Source organism: Callithrix jacchus, chromosome 1 (assembly GCF_049354715.1).
Source record: "Callithrix jacchus isolate 240 chromosome 1, calJac240_pri, whole genome shotgun sequence".
Taxonomy (NCBI): domain Eukaryota; kingdom Metazoa; phylum Chordata; class Mammalia; order Primates; family Cebidae; genus Callithrix; species Callithrix jacchus.
The window spans coordinates 159,828,711-159,855,270 of NC_133502.1; the positions used below are offsets into that span (position 1 = coordinate 159,828,711).

Here is a 26,560-nt window from a genome sequence, read left to right on the forward strand (position 1 = left end):
CTTTCAGGATTATTCTGAGGAATAACACATACAAAGCATTTAAAACAATGCTGGAACTGAAAAATTTAGGGGGAAGGTGTATTAATGTCACCAATTCACTTTGAAATTCATGAAAAAAGATAAAGTAATAAGTACTTAATACCACTGTACACTTAAAAATGTTTAAGGTGGTACATTTTATGTTATGTGTATTTTATCACTTTTTTTTTTTTTTGAGACAGAGTCCCACTCTGTCACCCAGGCTGGAGTGCAGTGGAACAATCTCAGCTCACTACAACCTCCGCCTCCCGGGTTCAAGCGATTCTCCTGGCTCAGCCTCCCAAGTAGCTGGGACCACAGGCGTATGCCACCACACCAGCTGATTTTTGTATTTTTAGTTGAGACAGAGTTTTACCATATTCACCAGGCTGATCTTGAACTCTTGACCTCATGATCTGCCTGCCTCAGCCTCCCAAAGTGCCAGGATTACAGGAGTGAGCCACCACACCTGGCCTAATTTTTTTTTTTTTTTTTTTTGAGACAGAGTTTCGCTCTTGTTACCCAGGCTGGAGTGCAATGGCGCAATCTCGGCTCACCACAACCTCCGCCTCCTGGGTTCAAGCAATTCTCCTGCCTCAGCCTCCTGAGCAGCTGGGATTACAGGCACGCGCCACCATGCCCAGCTAATTTTTTGTATTTTTAGTAGAGACAGGGTTTCACCATGTTGACCAGGGTGGTTTCGATCTCTTGACCTCAATCCACCCACCCAGGCCTCCCAAAGTGCTGGGATTACAGGCATGAGCCACCACACCCAGCCCACCTGGCCTAATTTTTTAAAAAATAAAGTTAAACTAGGGGCCAGGTGTGGCAGCTGTCTGTAATCCCGGCACTTTGGGAGGTCAAGGCAGGCAGATCACCTGAGGTCAGGGATTCAAGACCAGCCTAAACAACATGGTGAAACCCAGTCTCTACTTAAAATACAAAAATTAGCCAGGCATGGTGGCATGCACCTGTAATCCCGGCTACTCAGGAGGTTCAGGCAGGAGAATTGCTTGAACCGGGGAGGCAGAGGTTGCAGTGAGCTGAGATCACACCATTGCACTCCAGCCTGTGTGACAGAGTGAGACCCTGTCTCAAAAAAAAAAAAACTGGCCGGGCGCGGTGGCTCACACCTATAATCCCAGCACTTAGGGAGGCCGAGGCAGGTGGATCACAAGGTCAAGAGATCGAGACCATCCTGGTCAACAAGGTGAAACCCCGTCTCTACTAAAAATACAAAAATTAGCTGGGCATGGCGGTGCGCGCCTATAGTTCCAGCTACTCGGGAGGCTGAGGCAGGAGAATTGCTTGAACCCAGAAGGCAGAGGTTGCGGTGATCCGAGATCGTGCCATTGCACTCCAGTCTGGGTAACAACAGCGAGACACCATCTCAAAAAAAAAAAAAAAAAAAGTAAGACTAAAAATGTTTAACAATTTTTAAAAGTCAATAGATGAGAGATAAACAAATGATAAAGTTTGCTATTATAGTAAATATGATGAAGTTATTCAACTATCAATGGTAGAGTCGAGGTGGTGGGCACATGAATGTTTACTTTCAACTTTTCTGTGTGTTTGAAGATTTTTTACAATAAAATATTGGTGGAAAACAATGCTGGAATCTAGTAGTTTGCTTTTTTTTTTTTTTTTTTTGAGACAGAGTCTCGCTGGAGTGCAGTGGCATGATCTCGGCTCACTGCAACCTCTGCTACCTGGGTTCAAGTGATTCTCCTACCTCAGCCTCCCAAGTAGCTGGGATTACAGGCACCCACCACCATGCCAGCTAAAGTAGTTTGCTTTTATTATCATCTACTAGTCATAAATAATAGAAAATATTTGGATAATTTGCTCATTTTTTTTTTTTGGTGGAATTCTTAAAAGGACTTTTTTTTTTTTTTTGAGACAGAGACTAGCTCTGTTCCTCAGGCTGGAGTGGTACGATCTCAGCTCACCGGAACCTCCACCTCCCAGATTCAAGTGATTCTCCTGCCTCAGCCCCCTGAGTAGCTAGAACTACAGGCCACCACACATGGCTAGTTTTTGTATTTTTAGTAGAGATGGGATTTCACCACATTGGCCAGGCTGGTCTCAAACTTCTGACCTCAGGTGATTCACCAGCCTCGACCTCCTGAAGTGCTAGAATTACAGGTGTGAGCCACCGCACCCGGCCAAAAGCACATTTTATCAGCCATCTCTTATTTTATTATAGCCATTCTAAAACTAAAAGTGGTTTATATGAAACTTCTGAACAAGTGTTCATGTATAAGTATTCAAGTTAAATTATTCTAAGTTATCAATTGCCAAGTATTTAATCTTTCCTAAGAAATAAGGAAACCAGCTGGGCATGGTGGCTCATGCCTGTAATCCCAGCACTTTGGGAGACCAAGGAGGGTAGATCAAGAGGTCAGGAGTTCAAGACCAGCCTGGCCAAGATGGTGAAACCCTGTCTCTACTAAAAATACAAAAAATTAGCCAGGCATGATGGCAGGCACCTGTAATCCCAACTACTCAGGAGGCTGAGGCAGAGAACTGCTTGAACCCAGGAGGCGGAGGTTGTGGTGAGCCAAGTTCACACCACTGCAGTCCAACCAGGGTGACTGAGTGAGACTTTGTTTAAAAAAAAAAAAAAAGAAAGAAAGAAATACAAAAACCAAGTCAACAGGTATCTATCTGTGGCTAATGACTGATAATTTAACCGAACAAAGGAAGGGGAAGGCAAGGATTTCAATTATTTGTTCCTAACTTGCCATTAACTACTAAAGCCAGGAAATCCCTTAACTATCAGCATCTTAACCAGTACCTGAATATATGGAAGCACACTGCATAGACCCAAATACTTCAGCCACTTCAGAATGCCCAATTCTTCTTCCTCTAGTTTTGTTCCCCATTCCTGCTAGCAATTCAGATTTGAATGTGTTTGGTGTTACAACAGGAAGTCAGATGTCATATAGCATAACAATTGAAAAAAAAAATCAGACCACCTCACACCTATCAGGATGGTTACTTCTGAGAACACAGATAAGTGGTGGCCAAGATGTACAGAAATTAGAACCCTGTGTATCGTTGATGGGAATGTAAAATGGTACGACCACTGTTGAAAACAGTCCACTGGTTCCTTAAAAACTTAAAACTAGAATTATCACATGATCCAACAATGACATTTCCAGGTATGTACCCAAAAGAACTGAAAGCAAGTAGATATTTGTACAGCTATTTTCACAACAGCGTTATTCCCAATAGCTACAAGGTGGAAGCAACCCAAGCGTCTATAGACAGAGAAATGGACAAGAAAATGTGGTATATACACACAAGGGAGTATCATTCAACCTTTAAAAGAAAAAGAAATTCTGACACATGCAACAACATGGATGAACCTGGAGAACATTATGCTAAATGAAAATAAAACCAGTCACAAATTCTGTATGATTCCATTTACATGAGGTACAAATATACTCAAAATCACAGGAACAGAAGGTACAACGATGGTCGCCAGGGGCTGAAAGGGAGGAGGGAATAGGGATTGTTGTTTAATGGGTATCAGGTTTCAGTTTTGCATAATGAAGAGTTCTAGAGACGGAAGGTGGTGATGATTACACAACAGTGAGAATGTGCTCAATCCAACTGAACTGTACACTTAAAAACGGCAAGGATGGTAGGTTTTATGGTATGTGTATTTTTATCACAATTAAAAACAAAACACAGAACTGATCTCAGAAGGCCTGGTGGTGCTTCCACGTGGAACTGTCAGAGTAGCAGCCTATTCAGCCCACTTGTATCTCTAACCGCACCATGAGACCTTGCCTTCTCCGACTCTCCAATCTACTCAGGATCACACCAAGTGTTTACTTCAGCTTCAAAAAGAGCAAACAGTACTCCCGCTCCACCAGTTCTGTGTCAAAGCAGCAAGGAACCTAATCTCTCCAAACCTGCCTCCTCTTTAAAACAAGGATAATTCCTACCTATCTGCCTCACAAGGTTGCTATGAGGGCAAAAGTGAGATCATGTATATAAAAGTAGCTTTAAACTGACAAGCACCAAAGAAACATAAATTACGTGTATAACTACTTTCATATGGAAATTCAGAAGCGGCTTTAACAACGTAAGCTTCATAAAGCTTGCAACACCGCATCCACTCTTTATTCCATTTAAAACCCACATCATCTACAAATAACACCTTTCTTGTTTTTGCCATAAACTGAAGGGCAGCACTGACAAATAATAAATAAAAGGAAGAAAGAAAACCCTCGGAAAATAAATACCCAAAACGCAATCAGAAATTATCTCACATGTCCTATGTCCTATGAAAATTCAGTATTTATGACCCCAGCGTGGGCCCGCGGCGCCCCGGGACTACACTTCCCACAAAGCATCGAGGCGAACCCCGGGGGCGGGCGGGGCGGCCTGGGATTCAGGGTGACCACTGCTCTCCCCGGACAGGGACCGCCGTCCCTGGGAAGGCTGCACCGCGTACGGTCGAGGGGGCACTGACCCTCCTTTCTGAAAGCGCTGTCACCCCGCGGTTTCTCCAGCGGTTCATCCCGCGACCCTCTCCGCCCTCCCGCCCTCCCTACTCCACCCGAGGGTCACCGCCTATTCGTGACCTTTCGGCTGATATTCTAGAGTGTCACAGAAAGGCACCTTCTCCCCCTTCCCGAGAGCTACATTTCTAGAACTCGCCAACCGTCGGGGACCCGAGGCCACGGCGGGGTCAGACGGGACGGACGGACATTGCCCGTCATCCGGAGCTCCGGCCCTCCTGCCAGCCAAGGCTCGGCGGGCCGGGGGCTAGACTCCCCCCACCCAGGGCCAGGGCGGATCGCGGGCAGAGGTGGCTCCGCCTGAGGCTCCGGTTTCAATTTCGCAACGTGACGGTGCAAACCTGAGGCCTACAAACGCCAGCGGCGACGGCCCGCGCCCCGCCCGCCCACAGGCCCGAGCGCCCCAGCCCCCCTCACTCCGCGGCCGCCGCCCGCCCGCCCCAGCCCTCCTACCCGGCCCCGGCCGCCGCCCCCCCAGTCCCGCGCGGCTTCTGTTTCGGCTCGTGGCCGCAGGCTCGGCCGCAGCACTTACTCAGCTCATCCTGGGAGGCGGAGGCGGCGGCCGCAGCCATGTTGCGCCGGGGAGGGAGCGAGGGAGGAGCTGGAGGGGGAGGGTGCGGCCAGGGGGCTCGCGGCTCGCGGTGCGGCAGAGGCCGGGAGCCGCCTCCGGTCACTCGGCGCGGACGGCGCTGCGCCCCGAGGCCCGCCCGCCGCCGCCGCCTGCGTCCTCCGCGTTGCGAGCGTCGCTCTTCGCTGCCCCCGCGAGCTCGCGACTCGGGCGCTCCCGCAGCCTCGCGCCTCTGCGGAGCCGCCGCTGCCGCCGCCGCCGTCTGTGTGGCCGAATCCCCGTGCGCCAGGCCCGCGCGGCGGCTCTGCGACTCCGCGCTGCACTCGCCCAGCTCACGCCGGTTTTATATTTAGAAAGAGCTGAGCCATCCTCCCAGCGGCCCCCCCGCCGGGCCCCTCGCGCGCCCGCCCGCCCTCGCTCGCTCGCGGCTCGTCCTGCCCACCTGTCGCCGCCCGCCCCGCGTGCGCTACCCGCGCGGACCCGGCACGCGGCGGTCTGCGCGGGCGGCCCGGCCTCACTGCCCCGCCGCGCGCGCGGAGCCAGCCTGGCGCGGGCCTCTGACCTGAGTCGGAGCCTGTCTCCATGCCGCGGACGCTGAGTTCGGCGCCGCGAAGTGAGGGCTGTGGAGCGAGGCGTTCGGCGGGCCGGGCCCAGGGAGTCTCAGTCCGTGATGGGCTGGGCCGAGCGGGCCCGGGCTGCCCTGACGGCTAGGGGAAGTCCTCGAGGCGGCGCCGGAGCACCCTTCTCCGAGGTCTGCGGCTGTCACGCTGGCTGGGCCCGACCTAGGGAAACACGCCTGTCCAAAGGAAGAGACGTGGACTCGGAAAAGTATAGCCCGGCTAGGAGTCGGCGGGAGGAAGCCCCGCCCTGCGCCTCCTGCCGAACTTCTCGGGCCCGGCGCTGACTCAGTGTCGGGCGAGCCCCTGCGCCGCAGTGGCCCCCTACAGTCCCGTGCTGGGGTGGAGGTTGCTGGTGCTCCCGAAACGACTGACGGGAGCTGAAGGTTCACTCAGCCCTGCAAAAGTTAGATGAGCAAGATTCCTAAAGTTTACAGGGAAGTACCTATGCCTATGTGAGCTCTAAGATTTTGTTGAGATAGCATACGTCTTTTTGGTAACCAGAGTGATTTATTTTAGATGTGCTGATTTTAACTTTCTGCCTTTTCTTTGTCCGTGAGGTCTTGTACACTTGCAAAATGAAATTCAAATTAAGGGGTTGTATAATTGCTGTACTTTAAGTGATGGTATTGTCATAACAAATTAGATACAAGATCAGGTTTTTGTTTTTTTGGTATAAGAAGAAATGACTCTTAAATGGATTGAAATTGCATTTATTCTTTAAAGCAGAAATCTGTAAACCCCTAAGTAATGTCTTGAAAATGGAATATATGTCATTCCTGTGTAACATAGGCCATGTACAAGGTACAACAGTGAAGACATTCTTATTTCCTTTATTGTTTTTATTATAGAAATTATACATGATCTTTGTAAAAAATGCAAATGATTTGGAGTATTATAAAATGAAAAGTGAAAGTCCTTCCTCCTAGCCCCACCATCCCACTCTGCAGAGAAATTATGACTAACAGTTAACAGTTAAGTGTGTAGAAGACCTTTTCTCTGGACACACATATTACAACCCTATGTATTGCTCTGATGGGGACAGGTTTCATACAATAAAAATCCATGTTCTGGATCAATGATTCCCTCAAACACATTGTTTCATGTTAATTCAAAACACTACACCACCATCACCCTCTTTTGTTAGTAACTTTATAGTACATTAAGTTAACCAATCCCTTTTTTCTTGTAAGCTCCTCTTTTATTTGATGTTGCTCCAAAATAAATGCACACTGAACTATTTACAAACAACACAGCAGTGTATAAAGGTCTTCCCCCAATTCCATACCCACCATCCCCCTCATCTCACTCATGATCATAAATATACTCATGCCCATAAATAATCTCCATTAACAGTTTGGTACATTCAACCTTTCCTGACTATTTCTGTGACCATAGAGAGTAGCTGCACCAAAGACTGGTTTGGGGAAATTTGATTCCCATAATCTCAAATGGATCCTTCCAAAGCCACCCCAGATAAATAACGAATCTAAGTAAAAAAAAACATGAGTTTGGCCGGGCGCGGTGGCTCAAGCCTGTAATCCCAGCACTTTGGGAGGCCGAGGCGGGTGGATCACGAGGTCGGCAGATCGAGACCATCCTGGTCAACATGGCGAAACCCCGTCTCTACTAAAAATTACAAAAAATTAGCTGGGCACGGTGGCGTGTGCCTGTAATCCCAGCTACTCAGGAGGCTGAGGCAGGAGAATTGCCTGAACCCAGGGGGCGGAGGTTGCGGTGAGCCGAGATCACGCCATTGCACTCCAGCCTGGGTAACAAGAGCGAAACTCTGTCTCAAAAAAAAAAAAAAAAAAAAAAAAAAAAAACATGAGTTTGTTAGGCAATTTTTTTGTGTGTGTGATGGAGTTTTGATCTTGTTGCCCAGTCTAGAGTGCAATGGGGCATTCTTGACTCACTGCAACCCCTGCCTCCTGGGTTCAGTGATTCTCCTGCATCAGCCTCCCAAGTAACTCAGATTACAGCATGTGTCATCATGCCTGGCTAATTTTTTGTGTGTGTGTGTATTTTTTTGTTTTTTGTAGAACTGGAGTTTCACCATGTTAGCCAAGCTGGTCTCAAACTCCTGACCTCAGATGATCCACCTGCCTCAGCCTCCCAAAGTGCTGGGATTACAGGTGTAAGCCACTGCACCTGGCCTGTTAGGCAATTTTATCCTCCAGGCAAGACTAGTTAACAAATCTTTAGTTCCTCCCATGTAGAAATTCCAGGTTCTCTGCGTGTACAAATCATGTGAATGTGTGTACACAGATTTTTGTTTTGACAAAAATGAAACTCTTTCCCCTATTATGTAACATTATCTTTTCACCATATAATGTATTAATGGCTTTCATATCAGTAATGATAATAATGGCTAATGTAATATTAATTATGCCAGGCACCATTCTAGTGTTTTACTTGGATGAATTCATCTAATCCCCACAACAATCTTATGAAATAGGGATTTTTAGGGCACTGCATGGTTGAGGAACACATCTAATGTCCCAAACTGGAAAGTAAGTGGTGGAGCTGGGACTTCAACTGGGCAGCGTGGATCCAGAGTCTTCTTGGTTAATCACTAGGATCAGTATGTACAGAACTATCTCATTTTTTTTTAATGGCTGCATGATAAGTACCAACAAGATATATTTAACCATTCCCTATTGATGAGCAGTTAGGTTGTTAACAATTTTTTACTAAAGCAAACAATACTACTATAAAACAGTCTTACACATATCTTTATGTAATCACATATTTCTATATGTAGATGTGGAATTGTTAAGCAAAAAGTCTTAAAGTCTCATTACATACAGTAGTTTATAGCAACTTACAATGCTACTTCTGATCACTATATGTCATTCCTGTTGTAACATAGGCCACGTACAAGGTCCAACGGTGAAGACATTCTTATTTCCTAAAGGAAATGGGAGCTGGAGAAGAGGCTACTGAGAAACCAAAATAGGATATCATAAAGTCCGAGAACTAAAATTCTGTCCCCTCTCCTCTCATGTAGGCTGTCTTCACATCAAATGCATATTCAGATCTAACAAGATTTTTTTTAACCTTGTGTCCAGAGTTAAAGCAGAATATCTTAAAGCATTCCTCTTCTGGGCAGATACATGGTTGACAAGTGCTAACAGACACCTAAAAACAAAGAGGCAGACAAATTATTAAAACAAGCTAGACAGGTCTGGGCACAATGGCTCACATCTGTAATCCCAACAGTTTGAAAGACTGAGGCAGGAGGATCCCTGGAGCCCAGGAATTCAAGACCAGCCTGGGCAATCTAGCAAGATACTGTCCCTACAAAAAAATCAAAAAGTCATCCAGGTGTAGTTGTGTACACCTGTGGTGCCAGTACTAGAAAGGCTAAGATGGGAGGGTTGCATGAGCATGGGAGGCAAAGGTTACCATCAGCAGAGATCACACCACTGTACTCCAGCCTGGGCAACACAGTGAGACCCTGTCTCAAAAAAAAAAAGAAAAGAAAAAGAAACAGCAGCTAGGCTCACACCTTTAATCCCAGATACTCAGGAGGGTAAGGTAGAAGGATCACTTGAGGCCAGGAGTTTGAGACCAGCCTGGGCAACATAGCAAGACCCCCATCTTAAATGGGGGGGGGTCTTTAAAAAATCATAAATAGGCTGGGCACGGTGGCTCACACCTATAATCCCAGCACTTTGGGAGGCTGAGGCCGGTGGATCACAAGGTCAAGAGATCGAGACCATCCTGGTCAACAAGGTGAAACCCTGTCTCTACTAAAAATACAAAAATTAGCTGGGCATGGTGGCGCACGCATGTAGTCCCAGCTACTCGGGAGGCTGAGGTAGGAGAATTGCTCGAACTCAGGAGGAGGCAGAGGTTGCGGTGAGCCGAGATTGCGCCATTGCACTCGAGCCTGGGTGACAAGAGCGAAACTCCATCTCAAAAAAAATTTAAAAATCATAAATAAATTAACAATAACTCAAAATGAAAATTCTGAGTTGGGTGTGGTGGCTCACGCCTGTAATCCTAGAATTTTGGGAGGCTGAGGAAGGTGGATCACCTGAGGTCAAGAGTTCAGGACCAGCCTGGGCAACAGGATGAAACCCCATCTCTACTAAAAATAGAAAACATTAGAAGGCTGGGTGCAGTGGCTGATGTCTGTAATCCCAGCGCTTTGAGAGACCAAGGCAGGCAGATAACAAGATCAAGAAATTGAGACCATCCTGGCCAAGATGGTGAAACCCCATCTCTACTAAAAATACAAAAATTAAGCTGGGTGTGGTGGTGCATGCCTGTAGTCCCAGATACTCAGGAGGCTGAGGCAGGAGAATCACCTGGGGGCAGAGGGGAGGGAGGGCAGAGGTTGCAGTGAGCCGAGATCATGTCACTTCACTCCAGCCTGGGCAAAAAAGCAAAACTCCATCTCAAAAAAAAAAGTAAATTCTGGGAGTATTTATAAAGTACAAAATGCACTGCTGACTCCATAGGTCCTGAAGTCATTTCTCTTGGATAGGTGAAGTTCATGGTGATAATCCTAACCTTAAAAAACAGTAAAATTATGGCCAGGCACAATGGCTCACACCTGTAATACTAGTACCTTAAGAGACTGAAGCAGGAGGATGGCTTGAGGCCAGGAATTCAAGACCAGCCTAGGGAAACATAACAAGCCCCTGTCTCTATAAAAAAAAAGGGGGAAAAAAATATAGTAAAATTATCTCAAGTATATTAGCATCAAAAAACAAGGAAGTATGGAGTATATTTTAGTAAGCCTTTCATCTAAAATGAGTATAAAAAGTAATTTTAGGTGCCTAAAAAGATTAATTCTAAACTGTCTAGAGAATTAAATTATCCCAAGTGATTCCATTTGGAATTGAATTCAATTTGGACCTCCAGAGTTCCAGGCAAGCCAAAATTCTACATAAATAAATCTCATATGCCATTTGTTTTGGTTGTGAAAAAGTCAGGGACTGGGTCCAACCAGCCAGTGTAGTTCAAACTTCTGATCTTCATCTCTGCTCTTTTCAGTCAGTTATTTATTAAAGACATATTTCACTGCACATAAAGCCGTCATGACTCAAAACATTGCACTTTCTAAAAAATCACACTCAGAAACATCCGTCTCCAACCATGATTAGAATCCTTCCATATTTTACTCTCTAATTCCTGTGAACTCAAAATACATTTTAGGGTCTCATCATCTAAAGTGTTTCAACTGCTTTCTGGTCCATGTGTCCTCTCCTGAGTATCACTTGCTCCAGTCTTAGGCTAAAGCCCAGGGATGGCAATAAATTCTTTTTTTTTGTTTTGTTTTGTTTGAGACTGAGTTTCACTCTTGTTGCCCAAGCTGGAGTGCAATGGTGCAATTTCACGGCTCACTGCAACCTCCGCCTCCCAGGTTCAAGCTAATATCCTGCCTCAGCCTCCCAAGTAGCTGGGATTACAGGTGCACACCACCACACCCAGCTAATTTGTTGTATTTTCTTGTAGAGACAGGGTTTCATCATGTTGGCCAGGCTGGTCTCAAACTCCTGACCTCAGGTGAACCACCCACCTTGGCCTCCCAAAGTGCTGGGATTACAGATTTGAGCCTATGCCTGGCCTGGCAATGAATTCTTACTAGAGCACCTTCAGGTTCTTTTCCCTGGGTTTTTATCTTAAGAAATGTGCCAGTCGATTCACAATGTTGTGCAAACCCCACCATCCACTTTATTTTCCCTCTCAAAAACCATCGGAAAAAAGGCAAAAAGCTGACCTGGTCCAATATAAAACTAAACCATGGCTATTAGAAGACCATCTTCCCCTTTTGAAAATATACCCCTATACCAGAATATCCTGTCTCTTCTGAGTTCCTTTAAACAATGACTTCAAAGTTTGTGTTCCCCTAAAAGAATTTTGAAAAACACTGTAATCCAATAATGCATTTTTATGTTGGCATCTAAAATCTTTTCTCATAGCTTAAATAATTAAAAAGGAAAAATTTTGACAACAAATTCTATTGTAAATATCAGCATTTTAAAATAATGACCCTTTTATCACTTTTTAAAATATATAGAATCTAAGATGTTTTCTAAATAAGATACTTATTCGATACTGTGAGGTTAACAACACAAACTATTTTTTTCCTCTGGACTTACATCAGGATCAAAATAGAAGACTGAGGCTGGGCCTGGGATCACGCTTATAATCGCAGGACTTTGGGAGGCTAAGGCTGGCAGATGACTTGAGGTTAGGAGTTTGAGACCATCCTGGCCAACAGTGAAACCCTGTCTCTACTAAAAATACAAAAATTAGCTCTGTGTGGTGGCACACACCTGTAATCACAGCTACTCAGGAGGCTGAGGCAAGAGAATCACTTGAACTTGGGAGGCGGAGGTTGCAGTGAGCTGAGATTGCGCCACTGCCCTCCAGCCTGGCAACAGAGTGAGACTCTTTCTCAAAAAACAAACAGAAGACTTCTGAGACCAATTGAAGACAGAAGTTAGGTTCTCCCCATAGAACAAGCAAGCTAGCAATTCTGCAGCAGACACCTACTAGGTATCCTCTAATTCAATTCCAACACCATCTACCTGGAGATAGTGTCAGATCACACAGGTGAGGGTTCAATCCCTTAAGACTGCCCCACAACTTACAATGCCAACTGCAAGCTCCAGGTTATTTAACCTGGGCTTCTGATCAACTAGCTATAATCTGGGGATCCATAATCCCCTCCTCGGTTCAATTAATTTGCTAGAGCAACTCATAGAACTCAGGGAAACAGTTTACTGATATATCATAAAGTATATTACAAAAGATACAGATGAAGAGCTGAATGGGGCAAAGAATGAAAAGGGACATGGAGCTTCCATGCCCTCCCCAGGGATGATACCCTCCTGGAACCTCTATTTGCTCAGCCACCTAGAAGCTATCTGTAGCCCCATCCTCTTAGACCTTTTATGAAGACTTCAGTGCAAAAGACATGATTGAAACATGGACAATCTTGCAGAAATGTGACTGGACAAAAATGATATGGCCTAATACTAATAGACTGAGTAGGGAAACCCAGCCAGGCCTGTCTGTTCAGATTCTTCTTTGCATCTGTGCAGCATTCCTTCCGTCAGGTATGGGGCAGGACCCCTTCTGAAATGAGGGTCTTATGATCTACAATTAGACAGTAGATAATTTTTTCTTTTTTTTTTGAGACGGAGTTTCGCTCTTGTTACCCAGGTTGGAGTGCAATGGTGCGATCTCGGCTCACCGCAACCTCCACCTCCTGGGTTCAAGCAATTCTCCTGCCTCAGCCTCCCGTGTAGCTGGGACTACAGGTGCACCACCACACCAAGCTAATTTTTGTATTTTTAGAAAAGATAGGGTTTCACCATGTTGGCCAGGATGGTCTTGATCTCCTGACCTCATGATCCACCTGCCTCGGCCTCCTTCCTAAAGTTCTGGTATTACAGCTGTGAGCCACTGCACCCAGCCTAGGTCAGAGAATTTCTTTACTGCCAGGCTCCAAGATGGAATGGTGGGGGAAGAAGATTCCTACTTTGGAGAGAAAAAGGAAGGCAACAGAAAGTCAAAGAGAGTCTGCTTTCTTCTCTGTTTTTTTTTTTTTTTTTTTTGAGGGGTTGGGGATGGAGTCTCACTCTATTGCCCAGGCTGAAGTGCAGTGGCAAGATCTCGGCTCACTGCCACCTCTGCCTTCAGGGCTCAAACGATTCTCCTGCCTCAGCCTCCCAAATAGCTGGGATTACAGGTGTCCACCACCATGCCTGGCTAATTTTTGTATTTTTAGTAGAGACAGGATTTTGCCATGTTGGCCAGGCTGGTCTCAAACCCCTGACCTCAGATGATCCACTTGCCTCAGCCTCCCAAAGTGCTGGGATTACGGTCCTGAGCTATTATGCCCCACGGAGATTCTGTTCTAAAATACCCCAACATTATAACATGGGCTATTGGAGTCATAAGCCAGGAACCATAGAAGAAAACATGTTTTCACGATATCTATCTTATCATTATTTAAAAAGTACAGGGGCTAGGCACAGTGGCTCACGCCTGTAATCCCAGCACTTTGAGAGGCCACGGCAGGTGAATCACCTGAGGCTGAGAGTTTGAGACCAGCCTGACCAACATGGAGAAACCGATCTCTACTAAAAATAGAAAATTAGCCAGAAGTGGTAGCCCATGCCTTAATCTCAGCTACTCAGTAGGCTGAGGCAGGAGAATCACTTGAACTCAGGAGGCAGAGGTTGCGGTGAGCCGAGATTATGCCATTGCACTCCAGCCTGGGCAACAAGAGCAAAACTCCATCTCAAAAAGAAAAAAAGAAAAAACCAAGATATTTTACATAATTGCCCTTTCTCCTTGAATTTGTAGTTTGACTTGACTTCCCTCACAATAATTTATACAAATGCAATATAGTTTTAACCTTTAAAGTTTTATTCACTTCATTATTCTTTTCTTCAGCAAAAATACATATATAAATTTAAAAATTTTTAAATAAATTAAAAATTTTTTTAATTTTTCTATGGCCATTTAAAAAATTGTTTTAGATTGAATAATCATAATTAGTAGCAGTATACAATTTATCAAAACACCATATATATATATTACAACATTCTTAGGCATCAAACTATTTGTGAATAATATTTTATTTCTGGCTGGGCGCGGTGGCTCATGCCTATAATCCCAGCACTTTGGGAGGCCGAGGCAGGTGGATCACGAGGTCAAGAGATCAAGACCATCCTGGTCAACATGGTGAAACCCCGTCTCTACTAAAAATACAAAAATTAGTTGAGCATGGTGGTGTGTGCCTGTAATCCCAGCCACTCGGGAGGCTGAGGCAGGAGAATTGCTTGAACCCAGGAAGCAGAGGTTGTGGTGAGCCAAGATCGCGCCATTGCACTCCAGCCTGGGTAACAAGAGCTAAACTCCATCTCAAAAAATATATATATATTTTATTTCTTAGAGATGGGATCTTGCCATGTTGCCTAGGCTGGCCTCAAACTCCTGGCCTCTAGCAATCCTCCCACCTCAGCCTCCTGAGTGGCTGGGACTACGGGTGCATACCACCACGCTGGTTCAATTTTCTGTTACAGCTTTTCAGAGTCATTATACATAAAAGAACATTTTATTTGGAATGCCTCTTTTAACAAAAAGAATAGACCAGCCTAAGCAACATAGTGAGACCACATCTCTCCAAAAAAATTTTTTTAATTTTTTAAAAAAATTTTTAAAAGGCATGGTGGCACACACTTGTGGTTTCAGCTACTGAGGAAGCTAAAGTGGGAGGATCATTTGAGCCTGGGAAATCAAGGCTGTAGGAAGCCATGATCATGCCACTGACCTCCAACATAGGCAAGAGAGTGAGATACTGTCTCAAAAAAAAAAAAAAAGAAAAGAAAAAGATACTGCTTTTTGCAAAAAAAAAAAAAAAAGTCATTTACATCCTCATTACCTAATTTGATATGTCAAATTGTCCCTTTGGGGCCGGAGCACAGTGGCTCACACCTATAATCCTAGCACTTCCCGAGGCCGAGGCTGGCAAATCACCTGAGGTCGGGAGTTCAAGACCAGCCTGGCCAACATGGTGAAACTCCGTTTCTACTAAAAATACAAAAATTAGCCAGGTGTAGTGGCAGGCACCTGTAGTCCCAGCTACTTGGGAGGCTGGGGCATAAGAATCGCTTGAACCCAGGAGGCAGAGGCTGAGGTCATGCCACTGCACTGCAGCCTGCGCAAGAAAGCAAGACTATATCTCAAAAAGAAAAAAAAAAATTCTCCCTTTGTTAGTAAGTGGTCTTGGAGTTTTTAATCAAGGGCAATGAACCATAATTAGACTAGAGATGACTGAGATGTATGGCTTGCTTTTCTAAAGCCAGACCAGGGCACCTTGTGAAATAGGATACCTTTCACCTTGTGAAATAGGACACCTTGATCTTGAAGGTGTTCTTAGGCAAATTAACTTGGAGAAAGAATATACACAAGCCAGAAATTGATTGCCCTAATATTATCCATGGCCATATATCCTAAGAAAATCTTTGGGGGACTTTTGTTCCAGAGCACATCTTCCATGCTCTTTCTTCTTCTCCTCTTTTGTCCCAGTCTCTCCTTTAAAAAAATAACCTATCTGAATCTTCTTCCATTTTTAAAAATTTTAATTTTAATTTTAATTTTGTTTGAGGCAGAGTCTTGCTCTGTCACCCAGGCTGAAGTGCAGTGGCATAATCTTGGCTCATTGCAACCTTCACCTCCCGGGTTCAAGCAATTATCCTGCTTCAACCTCCCAAGTAGCTGGAATTACGGGCACCTGCCATCACGCCCTGCTAATTTTTGTATTTTGTAGAAACAGGGTTTCACCATGTTGGCCAGGCTCATATTAAACTCCTGATCATGTGATCCACCCACCTCAGCCTCCCAAAGTCCTGAAATTACAGGCGTGAGCCACCACTCCTGGCCTTCTCTGGAGCCCCTTGAAAGTCAATATTTTCCTGGGTTTCAGCTGCAAACCACTCTACCTGCTTTTTTTTTTTTTTTTTTTTTTTTGACAAAGTCTCACTCTGTTGCCCAGGCTGGAGGGCAGTGGCGTGATCTCGGCTCACTGCAAACTCCACCTTCCGGGTTCAAGTGATTCTCCTGCCTCAGTCTCCCGAATAGCTAAGATTACAGGCGCCCACCACCATGCCCGGCTAATTTTTTTTATTTTTAGTAGAGATGGGGTTTCGCCATGTTGGCCAGGCTGGTCTTGAACTCCTGACCTTGTGATCCACCTACTTCAGCCTCCCACAGTGCTGGGATTACACCGTGCCCAGCCTCTACCTCCTCTTTCTTTGCAATCTCCACTCCCTCATCTTCAGTTACTTAAATGTCTCTTTAATTTCTCTCTCCAGTTAAGTCTCCAGGACATCACCTAGATGTCCCATTTGTGCTTCAAACTTAATGTTTCCAACTGAATTTAACTTCCTTTTCAAACATGCTTCAGAGTGTGTGGAACCAGCATCCAGTCAACAAAGCCAGAGACCTGGGAGCAGTATATAATTCCATCCTCTCTCACCTTTACTTACTGTATGCAGATGGTCAGTGGGTAGTATCAATCAGGATTTCTCTGGTTCCTAGGACAGAAATCAACTCACGTAAACACAGGATTTGTAGAAGAGTACTGGAACAGTTCACAGTTCCTTTGAAAGTCGATAGGGCTGGACAGTGTGAGAAGTGACCCCTGGGTGTGCTTCCTCGGTGGCAGGTTTTAGTACAAGAGAATCATTGTCTTTTCTTACTTGACTCACCCCTCTTTTGGATCCAAAAGGTTTCTTTTGCCTTGAAGAGTGCCAACTTGGTCTCGTTCCCTCTCTGAACCCCAAAGCATTTTAAAGTAAAATGACTGTACTCAAAATCTTCTCAATTTTCTAAAATCTCTTGGCTGGAAAATATTAAAACAAAAGGCTTGTTTCACTGAGCAACCTCAAGCCATGTTTTAGGAATCATGGACAAAGAGGTTATGCAGTCTCCTTATTTAGGATGAGCTTTCCCAGCCATTTTAGATAAAACTAGTATTTTATCTTGATGTTACCAAAATCATACCCAAGAAGAATTTTCAAAGCATTTTTAAGAGCAGAGAAACCAAGGGTTTGATGATCTCAAGGCTTAAAGTCTGCAGCCTGCATTTGCCAGAGCAAGACTTGAAGGGATCTTTCAAGATGCCTTCTATGAGTGTAATTTAGAGTGCCATAGACTGAATAAACCTTCATTAAAATAGAGTTCTTATTTGTTTTGTCCATTTGAACACCAAGTCTTGGTTCAAAGAGTCAAGCAGAGTCCAATTGCCTATATATAATATTTTTAATGGGACTTTCAGAGGATGACAACAAAGGTTCAGAATCCACACTCTGAAATAAGAACTAATGTTCCTAATCAAACACATCCACACATAACTATGTGTAAAATATTATTAGTATTTTTTTCATAAAATCCAGCTCCTGCAGAATAAAATATTATTATGTGGGATTCTGATACCAGTTCAAGTTCTTACTCAGTATATGAGAGTTACTCTTTTTTTTTGAGACGGAGTCTTGTCTGTCCCCTAGGCTGGAGTGTAGTGGCATGATCTCAGCTCACTGCAACCTTCATGAAGGTTAGAAACCATGCAACTGCAGGGTTCCCCCCAAGAGGAGCTTAAAGACCACTCCCCAGAGAACTACAGACAGATAATTAAGCAGCAATACAGCCTTTCTTTTTTTTTTTGAGATAGAGTTTCACTCTTGTTGCCCAAACTGGAGGGCAATGGCGCAAGCTCGAGGCTCACTGCAACCTCTGCCTCCCAGGTTCAAGCTAATATCCTGCCTCAGCCTCCCCAGTAGCTGGGATTACAGGCATGCACCACCAGACCCACCTAATTTTTTGTGGAGATGGGGTTTCTCCACGTTGGTCAGGCTGGCCTCGAACTCCTGACCTCAAGTGATCCTCCCACCTCAGCCTCCCAGAGTGCTGGGATTACAGCATGAGCCACCACACCTGACCACAATACAGCCTTTCATTTATGGGTGGGGTAGAATAAGAATTATAAACTCCAAACTTTTGATTCAACCTTGGTTAAAATGAAAATAAACCATTGGTTGCAATGCTATAGGATGGGAGGTAAATAATCTTGTTGATGTAAATCTTCAAGAATCCAAACTACTCTGCTGATCCCCACATTTCTCAACAACAAAAGAAAGAGATGATTAGAGGAAATTAACGTTCTGATGGCTACAGGAACACAATGAACAAGATATTGACTCTAAGAAACTTAAGTTTCTAATCTATGCCTGCTCTTATTTCTTCTTATCATGACTATAGCTTCTTTAATGCTTAATAAAGAGCAACAGGCTTCTGTTTTAAGTAGTTAAATTTTCTCATTCATGCTATCAATGAGTTAACCAGCCTTGTGTTCACATATATATTGTGTAGATTCTTTTTGACCAAGAGTATTTTGACTGACCCCTCTCCCATAGCTGTAGAAAGTCACCTCTGATACAGCTGATTTAAACACAATACAGAGGTCATTCATACAGTAGTCTCCTGAGACCCTCTCCTGAGAGGGTTGGAGTTGATTGATTGAGATTGAATCACAAATCCACCCTGTCATGAGAGAGTTGGGAGTATTAACATAGGAAAGGGAATAGGAAATTTGAACAGTAAGATAATGATAACCACATCTGGTATGGTTTGGCTTTGTGTCTTCACCCAATCTCATCTCAGATTGTAATCCCCATGTATGGAGAGAGGGACCTGGAGGAGGTGAGTGGATTATGGGGGTGCTTCCCTGCATGCTGTTCTCAATAGTGAGGCAGTTCTCACAAGATCTGGTGTTTGATAAGTGTCTGGCATTTCCCCTGCCCTCATTCTCTCTCTCTCTCCGGCTGCCACATAAGAGTTGCTTGCTTTCCCTTCATCTTCCGCCAAGATTGTAGGTTTCCTGAGGCCTCCCCAGGCATGCGGAACTGTGAGTCAATTAGACTTCTTTCCTTTTTAGATTACCCAGTTCCCAGGTAGTATCTTTATAGCAGTGTGAAAATGGACAAATACAATATCTCACTAAACAGCAAATATTCAGTCTGCTTAAAGTGGTCATTTATCTATCACTTTATCTCACTTTATCTCAATGCCTTGCCTTAGTCCACTTTATCTAAGGCAGCTTTTGATAAAAATAAGCTATCTTTCTTTAATTCCTTGCATTTTGGCTTCTGGCTTCTTTATTTTAATTATTTTTTATTAGCATTACCTTTTTGAGATGGAGTCTCACTCTGTTGCCCAGGCTGGAGTGCAGTGGCACAATCTCGACTCACTGCAACCTCTGCCTCTTGGGTTCAAGCAATTCTCTTGCCTCAATCTCCTGAATAGCTGGGATTACAGATTTGTGCTACCACACCTGGCTAATTTTTGTATTTTTAGTAGAGATGGAGTTTCACCATGTTGGCAAGTCTGGTCTTGAATTCCTGACCTCAGGTGATCTGCCCACCTCAGCCTCCCAAAGTGCTAGGATTACAGGTGTGAGCCACTGTGCCCGCCCTGCTTCTGGCTTCTTTACTTTACCCTGATGAAGATCACCACTGTTACTCTCATGAAAAAAAAGAAAATTCTATTTTTATCTGAGGAATGTGAGCTCCTTTCAATTATCAGGCCCAGGCTGGGCTTGGTGGATCATACATGTAATCCCAGCACTTTGGGAGGCCAAGGTGGGTGGATCACATGAGGTCAGGAGTTGGCCATGTCTGGCCAACATGGCAAAACAATGTCTCTACTAAAAATACAAAAATTAGCCAGGTGTTGTGGCCCACACCTGTAATCTCAGCTATTCAGGATGTTGAGGCAGAAGAATTGCTTGAACCCAGGAGGCAGAGGTTGCAGTGAGCTGGGACTGTGCCACTGCATTCCAGCCTGGACCACAGAGCGAGACTCCATCTCAAAATAAACAATCAATAATCAGGCTCAGAGAAAACACTGGAATAAAACAGCAGTCACATCACCCTCCCTGGAGCTAAATAATTACCTCTTGAAGTCACTTGCTGTGTGGGCTCTAGATTAACTAATGCCAAAGAGCCATTAAATGGCATACACCCTATAGTTAATATGCAGCTGAACACTAACCAGTGTTATTTCTATAAGCCAATAGGAATTCCTAACAACTTTTGTAATCACCCCCTCTTCCCGATTGGTTCTTTTTTCTTCAAAAACTTGAGCCTCTTCTTCGTTCCCCAGAGCGCTCTCCAAAGCAACCTGGAAATGTGTTCCCGAATTCAGCCCTCAACTGTGGCCCAGATAAACTCTCTATATTAATTATGCCTCAGCTTCTTCCTTTGAAGTTGACACTCAATTTACCAGTGACTTATCATATGATGTTTAGTGATTTTTCAGGACAGCTTAGTCTTATTGACGTCTATCAAACATCAGAAACTTCATGCAACTCTTCTTGTCAGCCTTGACTCATTTTTCTTCTTTCTAAAGTCTACCTGTTCGGCCTGGTGCAGTGGCTCATGCCTGTAATCCCAGCACGTTGGGAGGCCAAGACAGGTGAATCCGTTGAAGTCAAGAGTTCAAAGCCAGCCTGGTGAAACCCTATCTCTACTAAAAATACAAAATTTTGTATTTTTTGGACAGAAAATACAGTAACACATGGTGGTGCCTATCTGTAATTCCTGTTACTCAGGAGGCTGAGGCAGGTGAATCACTTGAACCCGGCAGGTGGAGGTTGCAGTGAGCCCAGATTGCACCACTGCACTCCAGCCTGGGTGACAGAGCGAGACTCCATCTCCAAAAGTAAACAAGTGAATAAACAAATAAAGTCTACCTGTTCCCTTTCTTGTGTCCCCTTTCTGATAGCTTATGTATCTCATTTAAGTTTTTGCCTAGGGCCGAGCGCGGTGGCTCACGCCTATAATCCCAGCACTTTGGGAGGCCGAGGCGGGTGGATCACAGGTCAAGAGATCAAGACCATCCTGGTCAACATGGTGAAACCCCATCTCTACTAAAAATACAAAAATTAGTTGAGCATGGTGGCGGTGTGCCTATAGTCCCAGCTACTCAGGAGGCTGAGGCAGGAGAATTGCTTGAACCCAGGAGGCGGAGGTTGCAGTGAGCCAAGATCGCGCCATTGCACTCCAGCCTGGGTAACAAGAGCGAAACTCCATCTCAAAAAAAAAAAAAAAGTTTTTGCCTAACCTTAGAGGAATGGGGGCTGAAATGATCAAATGTACATTTCAAAAAGATTACATTGGCTGCAGAGTTCAAAAAAATATTATCAAAGGGAGAGCAAAGTGAATGAACATAATGACATATTGAGAGTCAATTTCAATAATTTCAGAGAAAAATAGAAATTTGACTTATGGTCGTGGTCATAAAGATGGAGGGATTTAGATGAACACAAGACACCTTTAGAAGTCAAAACCAGTGATGAACTAGATAAGGGAGATGAAGGATGACTACCATGCTTCTGACTTAGAAGATTGTGTGGCACAAAGGAAAACCAGGTACATAGGGGAGGATGATTTAATTCAGTTTGGGGCACATGGAGTTAGAGGTGACTTTGATATATTCAAGAAGAGATGCCCAGTAAATGGATAAATGAAACTGGAGGTCACATTGCGCTGTAATGGAGATGAATATAAATCTGTGAATTATCCTGGTAGATGTGGTATTTGAAGCTAAGATTATGAATGAATTCAGTTAAGGAGATGATATGAAATCAGGGGAAGGTAGTATAGGACAAAGATTTGGCTCAGCAGAGAAGAATTAACTGGCAAAGAAGACAGGTGGACTAGCAAGAGAAGTGAGAGGAGAGCCTCAAACCACTGAGAGCTTCAAGAATGGAATTAGGACAGGTGTGGCAGCTCATGCTTATAATCCCAACACTTTGGCAGACCAAGGTAGGAGGATCACTTGAGCCCAGGAGTTCGGGACCAGTTGAGACCAGTCTGAGCATCAGAGTGAGACTCCTGTCTCTACAAAAAGAAAACACAAAAAACACAAACGAACAGAATCCTCCCTTCCATCAAAATGTTCTGAGAAGGCAAAGGATAGAAATTTAAAACCTGTTAAGCCTGGGTGCAGTGGCTCACACCTTTAATCCTAGCACTTTGGGAGATAAAGGCAGGTGGATCACTTGAGCTCAGGAGTTTGAGACCAGCCTAGGCAACATGACAAATCCCTGCCTCTACAAAAAAATACAAAAATTAGCTGAGAGTGGTGGCGCACACCTGTAGTCCCAGTTGCTTGGGAGGCTGAGATGGGAAGATTGCTTGAGCCCGGCAGGCGGAGGTTGTAGTGAGCCGAGATTGTGCCCCTGCACTCCAGCCAGGGCTACAGAGAGAGATCCGGTCTCAAAAAACACAAAATACAAAAAAGCATGTTAGTTTGAAAAGTCTGTTAGTTTTATCCACATATACACTTATTTGATAACTTTATTAAATTCTGATTTGATATTTTCCTTTGATCTCTGTGCACTTAAATTCCCTAGGTTTTGGGGGAGGAGGGTAGGGGATATTTAAATAACACTTGTTGTCTTTTTCCCCAGTCCTCAACTCCCTAACTGAGGTTAGTGGAGGAACAGTCTCAGGGTGGCTCTTGGAATATACAGTTTCTCTTGAGATGCCAGTAGTCTTAGTTCATTTTGGCTACTACAACAGAATACCATAGACTGGGTGGTTTATAAACAACAGAAATTTGTTTCTCACAGTTCTGGAGGCTTGGAAGTCCAAGATTAAGGCTCAGCAAATTTGGTGTCTAGTGAGGGCCCACTTCCTGGTTCACAGTCAGCCAGGAGGAAGGGTTAAGGGAGTCCTCCAGAGTCCTTTTTCTTTCTTTCTTTTTTTTTTTTTTTTTTGAGATGGAGTCTCAAACTGTCGCCAGGGCTGGAGTGCAATGGCACAATCTCAGCTCACCGCAACGTCCACCTCCCGGGTTCGAGCCATTCTCCTGCTTCAGCCTCCTAAGTAGCTGGGATTACAGGCGCCCATCACCACACCCAGCTAATTTTTTGTATTTTTAGTAGAGATGGGGTTTCACTATGTTGGCCAAGCTGGTCTCGAACTCCTGACCTTGTGATCCTCATGCCTCAGCCTCTCAAAAGTGCTGGGATTACAGGTGTGAGCTACACCGCCCGGCATTTTTTTTTTTTTTTTTTTTTTTAGAAACAGAGATCTCGCTACGTTGCCCAGGCTGGTCTCAAACTCTTAGCTTCAAGCGATCCTCCCACCTCATCCTCCAGAAACACTGGTATTGCATGTGTGAGCCACTGCGCATAGTCCCAGAGTCTCTTTTATAAGTGATGGCAGTGGCAGCCCACCCAGAGCAGTCACTGTGAAGATGCTGCGAGCTGCAGCGGGGGCAGCTTCTCCAGGGTCTGCATCTTCCATGGAGGTGCTGGGAACAGGCAGGGGCCGCACCTCCTTTCAAGTTGGGGAGGCAGGGGTTGCATCTTCCATGCGGCTGGCTGGGAGCAGGCGGAAGTACTGGGAACAGGTGGCAGCCCCACCTCCTTCCAAGTTGGTGGGGCAGGAGCCCCACCCTTCCGGGTGCTGCTGCCACCGCCCAGCCCCACTGTGGACAGGGGCATCCCTGCACTCTCGGGGGCCCAGGAAGCCCCCTGTCCCCACAGGGTCAGAAGTGCCTGCTCCTGTTGCCTGGCCTCTCCCTGCTCCCAGCGTCTGCTCTGATTTCAGAGCAAAGTTGGGGCCAAGCCCAGGGACTGTTGCAAACTGGCCAGGTGTGCCCATACTTGCAATGCTGACATGCCAGCCCCCTGCAGCCTTGGTCCCCCTCCAGACTTTGAGCACCCCCAGGAGGGAGGCCGAGGAGAAACTGTTGGCAGCTCAGCACAGGCCTGCAAGCATCCCTCTGGATGAACAGCCTGGGAGCAGTGGGTGCCTTGGATGGCCGGTTGATGGTGGTAGGAAGCAGATAGGCTCGTGGGCGGAAAGGGGTGGGTCCCCAGTGAAGCCCCACCTTCAAATCAGGGATGGTCTAAAGCCTGGGAGCCAGACCATCAGTTCCGAGTGGTGTGGGTGCCTGGAGTCAGAACTTATGGTGCTTTTTCCAGGCCACCCATGGCATCCCATGGACCAATCAGCATGCACTTCCTCCCTTCTGAGCCCATAAACCACCCCTGACAAACCTGGCCAGACTCACACAGACCTCAAGACTACCAACTCTGGGAAGGAGCTACCCAATTTGGGTCTCCTCGACTCCTGGGGATGACCAGCCTGTGGATAGGAGGTACCCACTCCAAGTCTCCTCTCTGCTGAGGGCTGCTCTGAGCAGGACTACCTGCTTATGGAAAGGAGCTACCCATTCTGGGTCTCGTCTCCACTGACAGCTGGGCATTCATCGGGATGACTGCCTGTGGAAAGGAGATACCCACTTCAGGTCTCCTGAGAGCTGTTCTGTGGCTCAATAAAGCTCCTCTCTGCCTTGCTCACCCTCCAGTTGTCCGTGTACCTCATTCTTCCTGGACATGGGATAAGAATTTGGGATCCACCAAATGGCAGGACTGAAAGCTGTAACACAAACAGGACTGAAATGCATTCCCAACCCCCTCAACCCCCACTTACCAGCAGCTCTCTGGGGAACCCAGACTTAGGGGATCCCTGAGCTAGGGCTGTGACACCATCTTTGGGGCTCTGTGGTTTCTGGTATCTCCAAGTTCTGAACACCACTGTGTTCAGCTGTCCAGATGCAGGTGCCCACAACAGAAGCCATTTGTGGTAAATCAGATCCAGCCACAGGTTTGCATGGAATGGTACCTGGAGCTACCCACCCTGCTGCAGCAGCCAGCATACCTGGCTGTGCACAGCAGCAGGACCCCACGCTTGTTCATTCATGCACCCCCCACCACTCCAAGCCTGGCTCACTGTTGGCAGGCATGGCATCTGGGCCAGTAGTGTGAGCCAAGCACAACCTGCCATGCCATGTCAGTGGAATGAGCCCAGCAGGCCTGAGCAAAACTCAGGCAAAGGCGTCAGCCACCACAGAGCTTTCCTGGTGGGAAAAGAGACACTCAAGGGATCCTGTGACATAGGGCACTAATCTCATTCATGAGGGCAGAGCCCTTGTGACCTAATCACCTACCAAAGGTCCTACCTCCATATTCCATGACACTGGAGGTTAGGATTTTGACATAAGAATTTTGAGAGAACACATATTCAGCCCATGAGATACATGTTCAAGAGGTAGGTCTTTCAGATGAATAAGTAGCTTTTTTTTTCTAGATGGAGTCTTGCTCTGTTGCCCAGGCTGGAGTGCAGTGGTAATCATGGCTCACTGCAACCTCCGTCTCCCAGGTTCAAGCAGTTCACCTGTCTCAGCCTCCTGAGTAGCTGGGACTACAGATGCAGACCACCACACTCAGCTAATTTTTGTATTTTTAGTAGAGACAGGGTTTCACCATGTTGGCTAGGCTGGTCTCGAACTCCTGATCTCAGGTGATCCACCTGCCTCAGCCTCCCAAAGTGCTGGTATTATAGGCATGAGCTGCCCCCCGCAGTGTAGCTTTTTTTTTTTTTTTGGAAAAAGTCACCCAATACTCTTCTTCTCATGATAAGAAATAAGTAGATATTCTTGGAGGTTGAGAACTGTTATATCAGTTAGTATGCTAGTAATAGGAAGCCCAAATAAAAAATGCTTAGACCTCAAAAGAAGACATACAAGGCGGGAGGGCCAGTGGGAGGAGGAGGTTGGGAGGGATAGCCTGGGGAGAAATGCCAAATGTGGGTGAATGGGAGAAAGCAAGCAAAACACACTGCCATGTGTGTACCTATGCAACTGTCTTGCATGTTCTGCACATGTACCCCAAAACCTAAAATGCAATAAAAATAAATAAATAAATAAATGAGAAGACATACAAGGCCGGGCGCGGTGGCTCAAGCCTGTTATCCCAGCACTTGTGGGAGGCCAAGGCAGGTGGATCACGAGGTCAAGAGATCGAGACCATCCTGGTCAACATGGTGAAACCCCGTCTCTACTAAAAATACAAAAAATTAGCTGGGCATGGTGGCGCGTGCCTGTAATCCCAGCTACTCAGGAGGCTGAGGCAGGAGAATTGCCTGGACCCAGGAGGCGGAGGTTGCGGTGAGCCGAGATCGGGCCATTGCACTCCAGACTGGGTAACAAGAGCGAAACTCCATCTCAAAAAAAAAAAAAGAAGACATACAAATGGGCAATAGGTATATTTAAAATGCTCAACATCACTAATCATCAGGGAAATGCAAATTGAAATCAAAATGAAAATCAGGTGGCTGGCAAGATGGCCAAATAGGAACAGCTCCAGTCTGCAGCTCCCAGCAAGAACAATGCAGAAGGCAAGTGATTTCTCTATTTCCAACTGAGATACCTGG

At 45.6% G+C, this 26,560-nt stretch overlaps 1 protein-coding gene across 7 annotated transcripts in view; it reads right to left on the bottom strand.

Annotated features, from left to right (window-relative positions):
* ECPAS (Ecm29 proteasome adaptor and scaffold) overlaps window positions 1-5,982 on the bottom strand; it is a 119,681-nt gene extending 113,699 nt beyond the window's left edge. For 3 of the 7 annotated variants that reach the window (XR_013535875.1, XM_035254570.3, XM_035254579.3), the window contains exon 1: window positions 5,086-5,460. Coding sequence is in view for 2 of the 7 variants with exons in the window: in XM_035254570.3 (XP_035110461.1) it covers window positions 5,086-5,125 (40 nt within the window). In the remaining 5 variants the exon portion in view is untranslated. Of the gene's footprint in view, window positions 1-4,653; window positions 4,889-5,006; window positions 5,461-5,683 lie in introns of those variants that run through there. The other 4 variants (XM_009001202.6, XM_078374239.1, XM_035254595.3 and 1 more) reach the window with 3 other exon arrangements.
* Between the last annotated feature and the right edge of the window lie 20,578 nt (window positions 5,983-26,560).